Here is a 15,171-nt window from a genome sequence, read left to right on the forward strand (position 1 = left end):
CACCTAAAAGGTCATAGTGCTTTGCTAGTGCCATCATGGTGTCTTGATCTCCCCACTCCAAAGGTCCATGTGTTCACCTAGGACCTTTGCACATGGCTTAAAGACATGTTGCTAACTTAGGAAAATGAATCGGGGCTAATCTTCATGGCCTGATCACACTGCTATTTCACAGAATCATTAATGAGTCCAATTCCAGGTTAAGAGCAGCCTGTGGAGGGGCTGGCGGATTGACTGGCATTAACTGTGAAGACGAATCCGTACGATTCCCCTGTGCTGGGCCTGGCAGCAGTAACGCAGAGGGGTGTGGATTTACTCCGTGCAATCCTCTAAATAAGCTTCATTATACCAGCCTATCCATGAGCCCCCCCCCCCCCACACACACACACACACACACACACACCCTACCCACCGCTGCCTGTGGATTAGCAGGTTGTCACGATCCTTCAGTCCCCTCCTCCTGCCTCATGCTTACACGGTTGCACATTGCACTTTTTGATTCTGTTTCGTACAGGAACCGCCCACTACCCCTCCCTCTTCATCCACCCACCGTATCCTCCCCTCAAGCTCCCAGCAAGCTTCGCTGCAGATAAGCTGTTGACAAGATTAATGCATCTGTATCAAAAGTCTAGAGCAGCTTTGCTTTGTGTTGTTTGTGAATCCCCTTTTCCAGGTCAAGCTAAATTGCTTAACTGGGCTAATGTGTTTTCAAGGCAAATTTCACAGGAAGTAGCCCTTGCCACCCATGTCTAACCAGTATCCTAACAACCCTTAACAATATGTAGAGGTCACAAAAGTATATTGGGCGCTTCACCATTGACTGATATTTTGAAGCAGAATCCAATTTTCACTGAAAAAACTTCAAATCAAAGTCATTCTTGCCTCTAGGCCGATTTGTGTTGGCAAGACAAAGTGCCTGTTTTAATTAATTAATTAAGAGTCATAACTTTTACTTCAAATGTCACTCAGAAGCTGTATGTGTATGTAAGGCTGATAAAAATGCTTAAAGTTTAGTGTTGTTGGCCCACAATGAGCTTAAGCATGTTTTCGCACAGGTTATATTTATAGTACACATGCTCAGTGTTTCATCACAATACAGCTTTTATTTCTGGCTCAATCCAGACTGCTGGCCTAATCAGCCTCACTCAACCTACCAGAGCTCTGAACAAACGCTCACATGTTTATTTGCGATCTGATTACCAGAAAGAAAAACGGTGAGGACACTTTAAAACTTTACCACAATAAAAAGTAGATATGCCTGCCAACACACATTTCTATCTGTCATGGAACTCAACTGTGTAATTGCATCAATGTAGCAACATGATTGACTCATATGATTCCCCTATCTCACATTTGCTTGACTCTTTGTGTGACTCTTTGCTATTAAGATATTCCTTCAGGACTTTCTCCTCTAGTGTCTCTACAAGTCAAGATATTTCAGCAGAAATTCGAGTGTTAAACACAGGTCCTTTTCCATTGTATTAACATTTACACCTTCTTGCATGTTCCAACCACAGACCACTCTAAGGGTTGTGCTCGTGGGAGTTCACGAGTACTTCTGAGTGGCCCTGGAAAAAGAAAAACTGCTGGCTGGGCTCACTGTGACTAATTAAACTGGAAACAACTGCCATTTTTTTTTTAACATAGCAGAGGAAAGGTTTATGGTCATTAACTTTAGCCATGCACTGTGCTTAAATAGCAACACAGCCAGTATGTTGATTCTCTCTGCTGCTTCTGTTATTGTTGCTGCTCTGCCTTGCTTTGAATTGACGTGGCAGTCAAAGTGGTTGTTCAGTGCATTAAAAACAAAAAACTTGAAACGGCTGATTAGGATTGTTCCACCTTGCTCCCGCCTTATTTTTTTATTAGATTTTTTTCCAAAGTAAAGATGACTATTGGTAAAAGTATTTCATTTTAGAGGGAACTCCATTGTGTGTCAGTATTTGGTCAGAAAGAGCCCATTCTCAGCGTTAAGGTTCAATGTCTGAGTATTAAAAACTTTATCCATGTGAGACATAAATGCACTTTGAACCAAAGACATCCTTTGTAAGACATTGTTTATAATTAACTGAGCCATATTTGTTTTCTTTTCCTGTCTTCCGTAGGAACCCCAGTCAATCGTATTCCAATCATGGCCAAGCAGGTCCTAGATCTGTACATGCTGTACAAGCTGGTGACAGAAAAGGGAGGCCTCGTCGAGGTTATCAATAAGAAGATCTGGAGAGAAATCACAAAGGGACTCAACCTGCCTACCTCCATCACCAGTGCTGCTTTTACTCTGCGGACACAGTAGGTCTTTGCATTTGTGACACAAAGCTAACTAATTAAAGGTGCTGGAACCGATTAAAGAATTTCAGCAGCTTTCCTCACCGTGTGGAAGCCAAAAGCTTCTTCAGGCACTAAATATGTTCATTTCGGGAGCATTTCAGCCATCATTTCCAGTTGTCCTTCTCACTATGTCTTTTATTTTAATAATTCCAGCTGTCTAGAGAATTGTTGCGACAGCTAGTTTTACTTCCTAGTATACATACGGAAACACGCCTCCTGCACGCACATGCAAGGATCCGCTCTGGCTGCAGCTTCTAAGTAGACATGTTGTTAGGAGTGTTTGGATTTGTGTGTTGGAATGAGTATGAATGTCATTCATTAGAACCCATACCTGTGTATTTATACACACACACAAGTTTTCTCCACTGGCCAAACTTTTCTCTTTACCCCGAACCCCTCAGTGCATTACATCACACATGATTGATTTCCATCGATTTAATGATGTGAATTTGGTCAGAGTTCACAGTGACTAAGGTGGGGTTTGATTGACAGCTTATAATGTCGAACCCTGACTAAAACTATATCGCTCTCTGGATGGGAACCCTTTAGCAGAGGTAACACCTCTATCTTGTCCAGCAGTACATATCCCTAATGAGCCTTGATGTATTTTTAATGTTGCTGGACTGTTGTGTAGCATTGGTCGGCTAGCTCTGTCTAATGGATGCTGCTGCTCGTGCTTCTTATTGATCCTTGGTACTTCTATCCCACCATTATGCAGTAAGCACGCATAATGTGTATAGTGTGCTCATTTATGGCATGGAAAACATTGCAGAGCTGTGACTCTGCATACTTGCAGTGCTGCTGTGATGTCATGCAAAGTGCACCAAACATGTTTTGAGCAAAGCTTTAAAGCAGTAAATTCTATATAAATTCATACATTTAAGAAAGAAGGTTACTTTCAGTTTACTGAAGTGGCTTGATTTATAAATATGCAACCTAATGTCTGTTGTAAGGATCAAATATTAGAGAAATAAAGTTGCAAATGGTTTTTAATGTGTGAACGTGCACAAAGGATTTGACAGAATCATTGTGACAGCACTGCTGGAGATAAAAGGTTAGGTCTTTATTCAAAGCAGTCTGTTTTTTGTTCTAAACTAAAGTACAGACAAAAAAACAAAGTCGCAGTGAAATAAAACAGAATTATCTCTACTATCTGAACAAATACACTGAGCTATATACACATTCGGATAAACAGTGCATCTCTCGGTGCACATGTATTGCTTGAAGCAGAATCCAATCTATGTACTGCAGTTTTAAATGTCCCCATGTGTGCTTTTTTTATGTTCTGTCACATTAATAGAGTGCTGGATGCTCATCTTAAAAAAAATGGTCAGAGTGTGTTAGCATATGTGCAAGTAATCTTTGTAATAATTTTTTTTTGCCTAGTCTTAGCTCTCTGTGTGAGAAAATTGTTAATAGGTTCATCTCAGGTGTTCATCTCTAACTGTGGTCTGAGAAGCCCCGCCCATTTGCTGTGCAAATATTTGTTTGCAGCCAGTCAGAGGAAAAAAAAGTCGTCTTGAAGTTAAGGGAAATGGAACTAACACAACTTGCTTTGGAAAATAAGGACTATTTTAAACTGTAAATGGTGGGAGCCTACTGTAGAAGAGCCCAACAGTAGCTAGGAGTAAATTACCAGAATAGGTTCACCTTAAGTCAAATAGCACTGGACAGTTTTTGAAGAACCAAAATGTTAGACTATTGACAGGCTATTAATGAGACATATTCAGTTTCATATTGGAAGAAGGAGAAAAATGTTTTCTTTTCTTACATATTCATAAAAAAGGGTGCTGATGCCACTGCTGTACATGCTAACAGATTCTCTCATTTAATATTATGTTTCAGCTGTAATGTTTTGATGTAGTCAAATATTACAATATTATTTCTGATATTTTCTGTGCAAATCTTTCTGTCGTGATCTCACGTGTTACTGTGCTTTGCGTTTTCCTTAAGGTACATGAAATACCTGTACCCATATGAGTGTGAGAGGAAAGGCCTCAGCTCCCCAGGCGAGCTTCAGGCTGCCATCGATAGTAACCGACGTGAGGGTCGCCGTCCGTCCTACAGCAGCAGCCTCTTCCGCTTTTCTCCCTCTCCCAGCACTGCTCCCCACATCCTCTCACCCCCAAAGATGCACCTTTCCAGTCTGGGAGCGGGGGCCTCAGTAGCTATCAATGGCCTTCAGGCCTCACCGGGACCCTCTTTGAAGAAAGGTACGTGTTTGAAAGCTTGAGGTTAAAGAAAACACCAGAATCTGATCTATGCCCTTTGGTTAATAAATAGAAGTGGGGTTTACTTTCTGTTGCCTATCTGGCAGCTCTCAGATGTATATACTGTGTGTTAGTCTAAAGGTCCTTTGGATCAATTAAGGCCACAATGAACTAAGTAAATGTTCATATCAGAAACTTCATACTGGTTACTATAGCTGGGTGCTGCTTGTTAAGAACTTGAAAGAGATTGTAGAGAAATGCTGCCCTCTGTTGCAGTTTTGAAAAACTACACCTGTGAAAACAATTGATAAACCATAAAATAAAACATTAGCTACAGGAACGGCTCCGGTTTTAGTAATTTGATGAGGACTTTTCCCTACATATGGTGCCTGACACTTCGTAGCATTGTGGTCTGTTTTTGTCAAATATCCATGTGAATGTGAGTGTCTGCTTCCGTGTGTGTCCCTGTGTGTTTGTGCATTTTTAGTGTTCATGTCTTTGTATATGTATGGAGTTATCTGGGTGGAACCAATTCTGCCTCAGGCTATCGAGGCCCTCACCTTTATTACGGCTTAATAACATAGTTGGGGACACTTTGTGAACTTTGCCTTTAGTCCACATAGTTGGGATCTGGTTGATAACTGTCATTACACTGCTATCTTTTCTGAAGTTACTTTAACTTTGTTGGTGTGCGACTCAGTTGTGAACCCCAGCAGAATCTGTGCTTTAATTAAAAAAAAAAAGGATTTTGACTCATATATTGGATGTAGCTACAAACCAGTTCTACTTTGTTATAAATCAGTGCGTTAAAAAATATTTATAACAACAGAAATTAAATCAGATGGCTAAAGATCAGTTTAATCAAAACGTTTTAGAGACATGTAGAAGGCTTGCAGTTTCTTCTTTGTTTCTCTTTTTGTGTACTTATACTGCTTTCATTACAATCTGAACCAAAACACAGCCAAATGCATTTGTTAAAAAATGTAAAGGAGTCCAGCATAAAGTTTCAGAGACAAATTTTGCTTGTCTTCTGCAAAAATCTGACATTCAGTCTGTTTTTTTCTGCTGTTCAGCTAAACATTTCTCACACAAAATGCAACTTTTTTGGAGATAGATATACATACTAGTAAAATATAACCGTAACCTATACTGAGTTTTCCATGGTTTTTTAGAGGTTGTGTTTCTGGGAAGTGGTGGTGTTATTTTAAGGTTGTTTCCCTGTGATTGTTTTGTTTTATTTTATTTTATTTTATTTTATTTTATTTTATTTTATTTTATAGAGAATAACCCTTGTAGTACCCCTGTACTTATAGTCCAAAGTCTTTAATCTTCACAAAATAACATGTTTTAGAAATAATGCAAACTTATGTGGATAACTTTAACTTGCACACATAAAAAGAATAAACATGATTTATCAACACAACTCCATTTGTGGAGTAAGCGTAGTCAGGGCCTACAAGTTTCTGGCTGTTGTATATATTTGTTTTTGCTGGTGAAACACCAAGTTACCGGAGTATTTGTGTTGTGTTACCAGCGCCTCTCTTTAGAAAAGTTCAGTCCTGGGTAACCTGTATATGTTGTAGTTCAAGTGTCCCATTGTGTGAAGTAATGCTGCCTGCTTGTAGCCACTGTGAAACGCATGCCGATAGGGGTGATTGGGTTACTATAATTCGGCTGTGAATAGGAGACATTTCAGTATAACAGTTACTCAGATGTTGCGTACTATCTTCACTGCCCCAGAAAAGGAAATGATACATGTAACCTAAAACCAGATGTCTCCCTACTTCACTTAGAAATTGTGGATCTTCTTGACAGATACATTTGGGGCTTGTCTAAACTCTGGTGTCTTGCAGAATTTGAGGCTCTTTCACACAGCACTCACATAAGCCTTTCTTGAAACATAATAATCATTTGTGATCATTTCATTAAAATTTGTAGTTCCAGTTGCCAGCTTACCTTTTGTCTGAGAGCAAGAAACCATATACATATTTTTGTTTTGTTTTGTTTTGCCAACACACAGACCTCACACTTTTGTTTTTCCATCCATTCTGATGTATGTTGCCTAAATACAAAATTGGAATCATTTGGCTGAGCAAAAACATTGAGGTCCTTCATATCAGCTTTTCTATAGTAGAAAAAAAACCCTTAAGTACTGGGTTTAGTATAGTACTATGGATAGTACATATACCCACTTGTCCAATCAAGGTGTGGGCTTTACTATTATAGCTCCCATTAGGTAGGACTGATAACCTTTCACATTCACCTTGATAGATTCATGCATTTCAGTTTTCAAGTTACACAGAATCACGAATCACTCCTTTTGACTTATTCAGACTAAACTTCCATTTTTCCTCCAGATGATCTGACCCCACCGATTATGGCTGCAAGACCTTCCATGGCGCTGGCTCTGGGTCAGCAGCAGGTTGCTGGCTTGGCCAGGGCTGCCACACTGGAGCAGCTTAGAGAAAAGCTGGAGACTGGTGGTGGAGAGGGGCCAGAGAGGAAGATGGCCCGCCTGGCAGAAGAGCAGCAGCGCCTGATGCAGCAGGCTTTCCAACATAATCTACTGGCCATGGCTTCCCAAATGCCTATGAACCTGCGTCTGGGAGCCCCTGCTATGCCTACCAGAGGTCAGTGTTGAGAAGTTTGTTGAGATTATGTCTAAAAAAACCCTGGAAATGAAATACAGTGTTTGTTTTTCTATTGAAGTTAGAGGTATCATATCATGGAATCACAGTTTTAGTGTGTTTTGAGACATCTGTAAACTTTGGTGAATGTTTGTGGTGAATATCCACCAATATTCTCCAAAGTCTGGATATCTCTAAAGAGCATGCTGCTATCATGGACCCAAACCTATTGCTGTACATGGGATTGGTAGCAAAGCATGCATTAGCCAACAGAAAAAAATCTTTAAGTGTAAGATATTGTTAACATCTTTTCACTGCTTAAATTTTTTCTTTCTGTGGGGAAACCTGAGCTCGTTTCTTGTTCTCATCAAACCTACCAGGCTAACTCTTCTGCCAAAAACAAATGTGTTTTCCGTTGCAGAGCATGTAGCTGCAACCGATTTACCAAAGCCCATCAGTTAATATGTTTTAAGCTGCAGCAAGAGTTTGCAGAAATCTGCATACATTCTATTCTGTAATTATTTGAATAATTTCATGTATTTCAGGAATAGCTGACAGTGCTCTTCCCTTGGTTAGATGTTGTTAAATTGTTTTTCTTGACCATGGAAATAATTCTGTCATCATGCACATTAGTTGTGTAGTTTAGCATAAACTGTCATGGGTCAAGGGTCAAGAAACTGACTAAATACATATTATGTATTAATGGTGAAATTATCAAGAAAGAAAATACACAAAAATAATCTCTCCACTCTTATTTATGTTTTTCAGAAGAGAAGCAGCAAGACATGTCTCTGAGTATCTCAACCAATGGAAATTCCAGCATTACTGTCTCAGTAGAGGTCAATGGCACAATCTACTCAGGTGTGTATAATAATAATAATAATAATAATAATAATACATTTTATTTATAGGCGCCTTTCAGACCCTCAAGGTCACCTTACAGTAACACATAAACAATATGACAGATCAGGTGCAATTCTAAACAGATGGGTTTTGAGTAGTGATTTAAAAGTGGTGAGACAGTGTGTGGTCCGTAGAGCAAGTGGAAGTGCATCCAAAGTCTCGGGGCAGAACAACTAAAGGCTCTGAGTCCCATGGTAGTCAGGCGAGCAGGTGGAACTGACAGAAGGGAAGCTGAAGAAGAGCGGAGTGTACGAAGGGGTGAGTATGTATGGAGAAGATCGGATAGATATGGGGGAGTAAGGTTATGAAGCGCTTTGAAAGTGAGGAACAGGATCTTGAAATTGACACGGAGGTGAATTGGGAGCCAATGGAGCTGTTTAAGAACAGGTGTTATATGTTCAGTGGATCTAGTTCTGGAAATAATACGAGCAGCTGTATTTTGAACCAACTGCAGTTTATGGAGGGATTTATGAGGTAAACCATAGAGAAGAGAATTACAGACGAGATGTGACAAGAGCATTGACAAGTATGGCGGTACTGTGTGGTGTGAGTGAGGAACGAAGACGGTTAATATTACGGAGATGAAAGTAGGAAGACCGAGTGATATTATTTATATGTGCTGTGAAGGACAGAGTGCTATCGAGGATGACACAAAGACTCTTACCCTGAGGGGAGGGTGTGACAGCAGAGTTATCAATGGATAATGAAAGACTGGTTGGAACTGTAGTCAGTTTTGATCTGGTGCCTGTTAAAATGAATTCTGTTTTATTGCCATTAAGTTTAAGAAAGTTGTGAGTAAACCAGACCTTGATTTCACTTAAACAGTCAGAAATGGATGTGGGTGGGAGAGTAGCTGTGGGTTTGGAGGATAGGTAGAGCTGGGTGTCATCTGCGTAGCAGTGAAACTGGATGTTATGCTTCCTAAAAATATTACCTAGGGGTAGGAGATAGATGATAAAAAGTAAAGGACCTAGGACAGAGCCTTGGGGTACACCGGAATTAACTGGAGTAGATACGAGGGTGGGATTAGGTAAATTTATTTTGCTTAACCTCTGGAAGGATTCAAGCATCAATGTTCATTTTTAACTAATGACATTTCTCCTTTTTCTTTAGGAACCCTGTTCGCCCAGAAGTCTGGTGGGGCCCCGGGGCCATCTGTGTCTGCTGCTACTGCTACTGCTGTTTCAGCCTCCCCTGCTGGAACCAGCGCAAGCTTTGGTTTTTCCGCACCTCAGGCCCAGAGCCTCAGCCCCGCATCCTCCTCCTCCTCCAAGGGTCCCGGCTCGGCTGAGCCGACCCCCACCGGGTCACCCTAACTCAGGCTGCCCTTTGTACCTTCTCCCCAGGCCTCTGCTCCTGCAGGAGGCCCAGCATGAATATACAGTACAATAAGAAACCGAAAAGAAACTGTTGCACAACAAATACCTCATCAACCTGTCTTGGCTGTCCAATCATGAACACAGAGCCTGAAAATTTAATGATATATCCAAAATAAATTGCTATGCATTTTATTTTGATCTAACACACACACACACACACACACATGCACGCACATACACATAGGAACACAACACTACAACCACATCATGCACAGACACACATCACATATATATACTTGTTAATCCTAATCGACATGCTAAACACAATCAGCTCAGCCAAAACCCACTGACAGGTGTAGTCACAACCGAACTTGAAAAGTTTTATCTTAGAACATTTTGTTTGTTTGTTGCCATTTTGTTGTCTTTTTTGATTTTGTGTTTTAGAATGATTTTTTTTTTAGTTTTTTTTTTTTTTTTTTTTTTTAGTTTTTCTCCTTTTACATACCTCAAATCAAATAACCTGCAGTGGTGTCTTTACCTCAGGAGCTGTAGTATATTTAACCTGAATCAACTTTATTTTTATATTCTTTTTGACCTAGTTGCAATCAGGGGAAGTTGGGTAACTGTCACCAGTGGAAACCTGTGTACAGAGCACCCCCCCTCACAGTGATGGGCCTCCAACTGGGGCTGCTCAGGTGTCTTCAATGTGCTGTGGCGTCAAACTGGTGATGATCTGATACTGTAGATCAGCAGATTAAATACCTCATTTCATCCTTTCAGCTGCCCTCAGTTGAGCTCTTGAGAAGTCCATTAGAAAGGTTGCAAAGCTAAAGTTTAAGTAGTTTCAGCTCCACGTGCGCGCACAAAGTTGGGTTAACAGTAACAGGCCCGTTAGAGCTTGCGATTTGTGTTTCACCCATAGCGGTACAGAGAGGTAATACTGAGGCATTCCTAGCTCCTGCAGACCAGATTTGAGTTTGTTGTTCCCCTATTTTTTTTTTTTTTGTGTGCATCCTTCCTCCAGCTGAATGTCGAGTTGGGTGGCATCGTCATCTCTGACCACACATTGGCCTCTCTGCTTTGGGGAGGGGGGGCAGCGTCTCTCTCAGGAAAAGCAATGTGACAACTGCAAGGAATCACTGTCAGTTTAAAAAGACACAAAAAAAGAGGATTAATACGTGAAGAATGCACAAGCCTATGTGACTGTTTCAAAAATACCTCATCAGACTCTCTGAAAAGGAGAGTAACACTACATACCTCAAAAGGCTGTGAAGCCATCGAGACTTGACGCCCCGAATCCTACGTGAACTGAAACTGTTATGGGCGTGCTGTCACACTGCTGGTGGTTTTTGGGGACAAAGAAGTGGGATGGGCTTGATATATTTCTCCTGTATTTACTTGTAGAACGTGTTTCATGCTTGCTTCTTCTTTGTTTTTTGTTTTTTTCCCCCTTTTTTAGGTTCATCAGGTTGTCTGAGAAGAATGATATATCTGAGGTGCTTTTTCAGCAGAGAGGAACAGACAAGTTATTTTTTCATTGACATGTTAATTTTCTTTCTTAAAAAAACAAAACAAAAAAAAAAACCAATGGTGTTTCCATAGGGGTAAGAAAACAACCTTAAGTTTGACTGTGTATGTTGAAATTGCATCTTTTTTGTGACAATGGCAAAATCATGATATGCATTTGAACAATCATGTGACCAGTGTTTGGTTTTTTTTACACCTCCATCCTCTGGTTATTGCACAGCTACATACCAAAGACTAGCACAGTCAGTCCTTATGAACTCTTTGTACAATCCTGCTAACAGGATGCTGATGCACAGCAAGCAGGTCTGTGTTGGACTGCAAAAGGTGTCTCTTTCAGACTCTTTCAAACTGACTGTGAGGTTTTTTTTCACAATTAGTTAGTGGAAAGTGCATTTAAAACTGTAAAGACTGAAAACCCAATTACATGACTTGTACAGGTGGGCATATTCGACCCTTTTAACAGATTCCATTATTTAAAACTGAAGGCCGGATACAGTGGCCTCATTAACAGTTGCATTTGAATAGTTTGTTTAACCTGTTTGTGCAGTCCCTCACAGACAATGTGGACAGTAGCCCGCATTTTCTTTTATCAATTTACCCCAGGCACAGCTTGATTATGATGAACATGTTATTGTAGGATGCTTTTCTCCCTTTAAAGATTTTTTTAAAAGCATTGAAACCCCACAAAAGAACAACATTTTCTAGCTTTACTTGTGTTGAATGTAAGGCATTTTAACTGTTTAGACCTTTTTACGCCTAGTGTGGTCTGAGGTGGGCAGCTTTGTTGCTTTTCTTAGATTGTATTTTAGCAATTATGTGTCAGGTTTTGCAGTGCAGATCGCAGGTCAGGGTTTAAGAACCTTTGAGAACTGCGCTGTTAGTCTGTCAGTATAGCCTTCGCAACCTTGTATGACACATAACTGTATTTTATAAAAGGTGAGGAGTATAGATGCTGCCTTAAAATTAGTTGCTGGTGAGATGCAGTCCATGCAGGCTTCCCTATGAAAGTTTTTCTCTTCAGGCTTAATCGTTTTGCTGCCCCCCCCCCCCCCCCCTTTTTATTTTATTTTATTTTAAAAATCACACGTTAGACACAAGTTATCCCTCAGTTTCTTGTGTTATCAAGTGAGTTTTGATATTTATTTGTTTTTTCCCTTTTCCTGGTGGACCTTGCTTTTAGTAACAATCTGCATTATTTAGGCTGCCACTAAAATATTTTCTGTTTTCCAAGTCCATTCTTTCTGTTTCTTGTGCTCATTCTAAGCAATGACTGTTTGATGATGTAGCTTCACTGCCTTTGTACATTAGTGTGTTTGTGTGTGTGTGCAAGCAGGTGCAGTATATTGAGTAAGTAATAACATTAAAGGCACTGCAGGTGGCGCCACTGGTGAATTTTTTTTTTTTTTAATGCTGAATGAGGAGGTGAAAAATGACTTTTAAGAAATATTTAAGTAGATAAGGTTTATCCACATTTTTCTGCTATATACTCGTACAGTTCCGGTTTGTTCCGAGGTTGAAGGGCATTTTTGGTGGTTCCTCATAGACTAAGTAAAGGGTCACTTTTCTTCCTCAGTGTTTGCTTCAACCCGGCAACCACTCTGGTCACTGTCTTTCAAGGCTCCTGTCACTTGCCACTTGTATGGATAGGTGCATTATGTATAATGTGTTGTGCCTGTATACCTGCATCCATGTGTGGAGTGTGAGTGAGTGTGTGTGCCCCCCCTCCACTTCTTCATACCACATTACCTCAGGGCAGGGAGCTGCATTCAGTGTTGCATACGATGTTGAAGCTGCATTGAGGGATAAATGCTGATAGAAGCTGCGGTCACTTCACAGAATGCTACTTTGGATTTGGTGTCTCTTTTCTTTTTCTTTTTGTCGTCAATAACTGCATTATGGCAAGGTCTCGTTACTCAGGAAGCTGTGAAGTTGGAAGTATGCGGAACCTTTTGATTTTGGAGTCAGTTCAATTTTAAATTGTTTAAAAACTAACCTGATCTGTGTACAAACAGGTGCATATGCAAGTGGTTATTGAATACCTCATTTATCAATTTTATGTTGTTTTTGGCTTGTACAATGCTCCGTATATTAATTCAACTGTGGGGTTTGTGCATATTTTTGTACTGTTATTATTATTATGGACATGATAATAATGATATTACTGATATTATAGTTTTCTCTTTGATTAAAGCAAACAAAAAATAGGACAAAACATGAATGCTTGTAAAAACTGGTTTGTGCTGATTGTATTTATGAGGAGCACTTTTCTAAAGTGGTTTTCACACATTCAGTTTTGTTCATATCAGTTAATATAAAGATATGGTTCTCAGGGCTTTTAACTTGTATGTCATGATAAAGTTTTACTTTATATCCTATGTCCCTGTGTGTTGGTTAGTTGCTTTCTTTCCCCCTTTTTCATCTGAGATCACCATATAGGAACACACTAACATGCAATCAACACTCTTGGGGGGGCTTATTGTACATTTTTGCCTTGAAGCTTAAATATTGAAAAGCATTTTTACAATCCTTCAAGTTAATTTCCAGTAAAGCTAACTTTCTCTTCGTAAACAGTCCTTATTAGGTTAAGTCATTTCAATACCAATACCAAGAAGTACAGTATTGTGCAAAAGTGTCGAGTCACCCTTTGTTTCTTTATACTTTGCTTCACTAAATGGCTAGGGTGTCTTCTTTGTTGTTCTTGTTTTCTTAGGTGATCTTCAAGATTTTGAAAGACAGCAGGTCATGTGGAATCAAGAATATGCAAATGTTAAATTTTTGATTTGAACTGTAAAACACATTGGAGGCCGTGTCATGGCTTGGGCCTGCATTTCAGCCAGTGGCAGTAGGGATGTAAAAGTAAAAGCAAGCTTTTGCCTCACTATTATTCAGGCACTGTGTGATCTTGACAGCAAATGGAATAAAAGTCAGCAGGCCTCCAAAGACTAGCGTTGAATGTCCTTCGAGAAGCCTGGAGAACATTTCTGAAGACAACTTAAACAAATTATACAAAGGCTTGCTTGAGAGAGTTCAGACTATTTGGAAGAATTAATGTATGTAGTAATATCAAATATAGAATTCTACACACTCTGTTTTATGTCTTATATATTGTATTTTCATATATGCTTACACATTTAAATAAATAGCTGCACCTATTGTATTTCCTCTTTTTACTAGCAAAATAGAAATAAATGCGAGGTGGCTCAAGGTTTTTGCACAGTACTATGTCTCAAGACTGAAATCTTTGGTTTAGCAGTGTGAGTTGTTATTGGTTTCTCAAGGGACTATGAAGACACAACACTTGCAAACCAGCAAGTTCCAGGAACATTGTGTTCAGGAAATAATGTAATACAAGCAGTAACAATTCTTATCTTTCCATCAGCCCAGTGTGTTTCATAGACTTAAAAAAAAAAACACAAAACAAGTTTATTGATCATTAACAAGCAAACATGAATTTGTATTTTGAGTTGATGAACGTGGAGCTGTGGGAACTGAGAAGGTGACGTTATGTAGGTGGAGCCGCAATGAAGGAGGACCTGGTTATATCAGAGCTCTCATGTTAATAACTGACAGATGCTCAGGCAGATCGTTCCTGTTGATGGCCCCTTAAAATCTCTATGGTGATGTACACAGCATGTTGGGGATGATGCTGCACCATCAGATCCACAGTTTGGGGGCAGTCTGCCCTCTCCAGTCTGCCCCCAAACTGTGTCTCCAGTCTTGAAGTTCTTAAACTCTTCCTGAGTCAATTTATTCAGCCCTTCAAAAGCAGCACTTTGATCTGTGCTCGACTTTTACACTTTATAGTATGTGTCATAGACTGATATAAATAGTCAATGGTGCATACATATGGAGATGTGAAAAGTGTTTGCCACTTTCATGGTTCCTTTTTTTTTTTTTTATTTGCATATTTGTCACATTTCAGATCCCCATGTCATTACTTGAAATGGCCTAGTCGAAGTCCTGACCTGAAGCCAATTGAGATGCTGTGGCATGTCCTTAAATAGGCAGTTCACACTTTAAAACCCTCTATTGTGGCTGGATTATAACAATTCTGCAAAGATGAGTGGCCTAAAATTCTTCCACAGTGCTGTAAAAGACTCATTGCCAGTAATCACAAACACTTGATTGCAGCTGTTGCTGCTAAGGGTGGCCCAACCAGTTATTAGATTTAGGAAGCAACCACTTTTTCACACAGAGCCATGTAGCTTTGAAATTTCATGTCCTTCCCCTTAATAATAAACACTTTCATTTAGAAACTGC

The 15,171-nt window shown here is 39.8% G+C and overlaps 1 protein-coding gene across 5 annotated transcripts in view; it reads left to right on the forward strand.

The window, feature by feature from the left end:
- LOC309706745 (AT-rich interactive domain-containing protein 3B) overlaps positions 1–13,912 on the forward strand; it is a 61,726-nt gene extending 47,814 nt beyond the window's left edge. The window contains exons 5-10 of one of the 5 annotated variants that reach the window (XM_082533529.1): positions 2,103–2,286; positions 4,279–4,538; positions 6,893–7,165; positions 7,931–8,023; positions 8,200–8,323; positions 9,179–9,225. In XM_082533529.1, the coding sequence (XP_082389655.1) occupies positions 2,103–2,286; positions 4,279–4,538; positions 6,893–7,165; positions 7,931–8,023; positions 8,200–8,285 (896 nt within the window). In that variant the 3' untranslated portion in view covers positions 8,286–8,323; positions 9,179–9,225. Of the gene's footprint in view, positions 1–2,102; positions 2,287–4,278; positions 4,539–6,892; positions 7,166–7,930; positions 8,024–8,185 lie in introns of all 5 variants that reach the window. The other 4 variants (XM_082533528.1, XM_082533526.1, XM_082533530.1 and 1 more) reach the window with 4 other exon arrangements.
- Positions 13,913–15,171: the final 1,259 nt, after the last annotated feature.

Source organism: Aulonocara stuartgranti, assembly GCF_965226115.1.
Source record: "Aulonocara stuartgranti genome assembly, chromosome: 1".
Lineage (NCBI taxonomy): Eukaryota > Metazoa > Chordata > Actinopteri > Cichliformes > Cichlidae > Aulonocara > Aulonocara stuartgranti.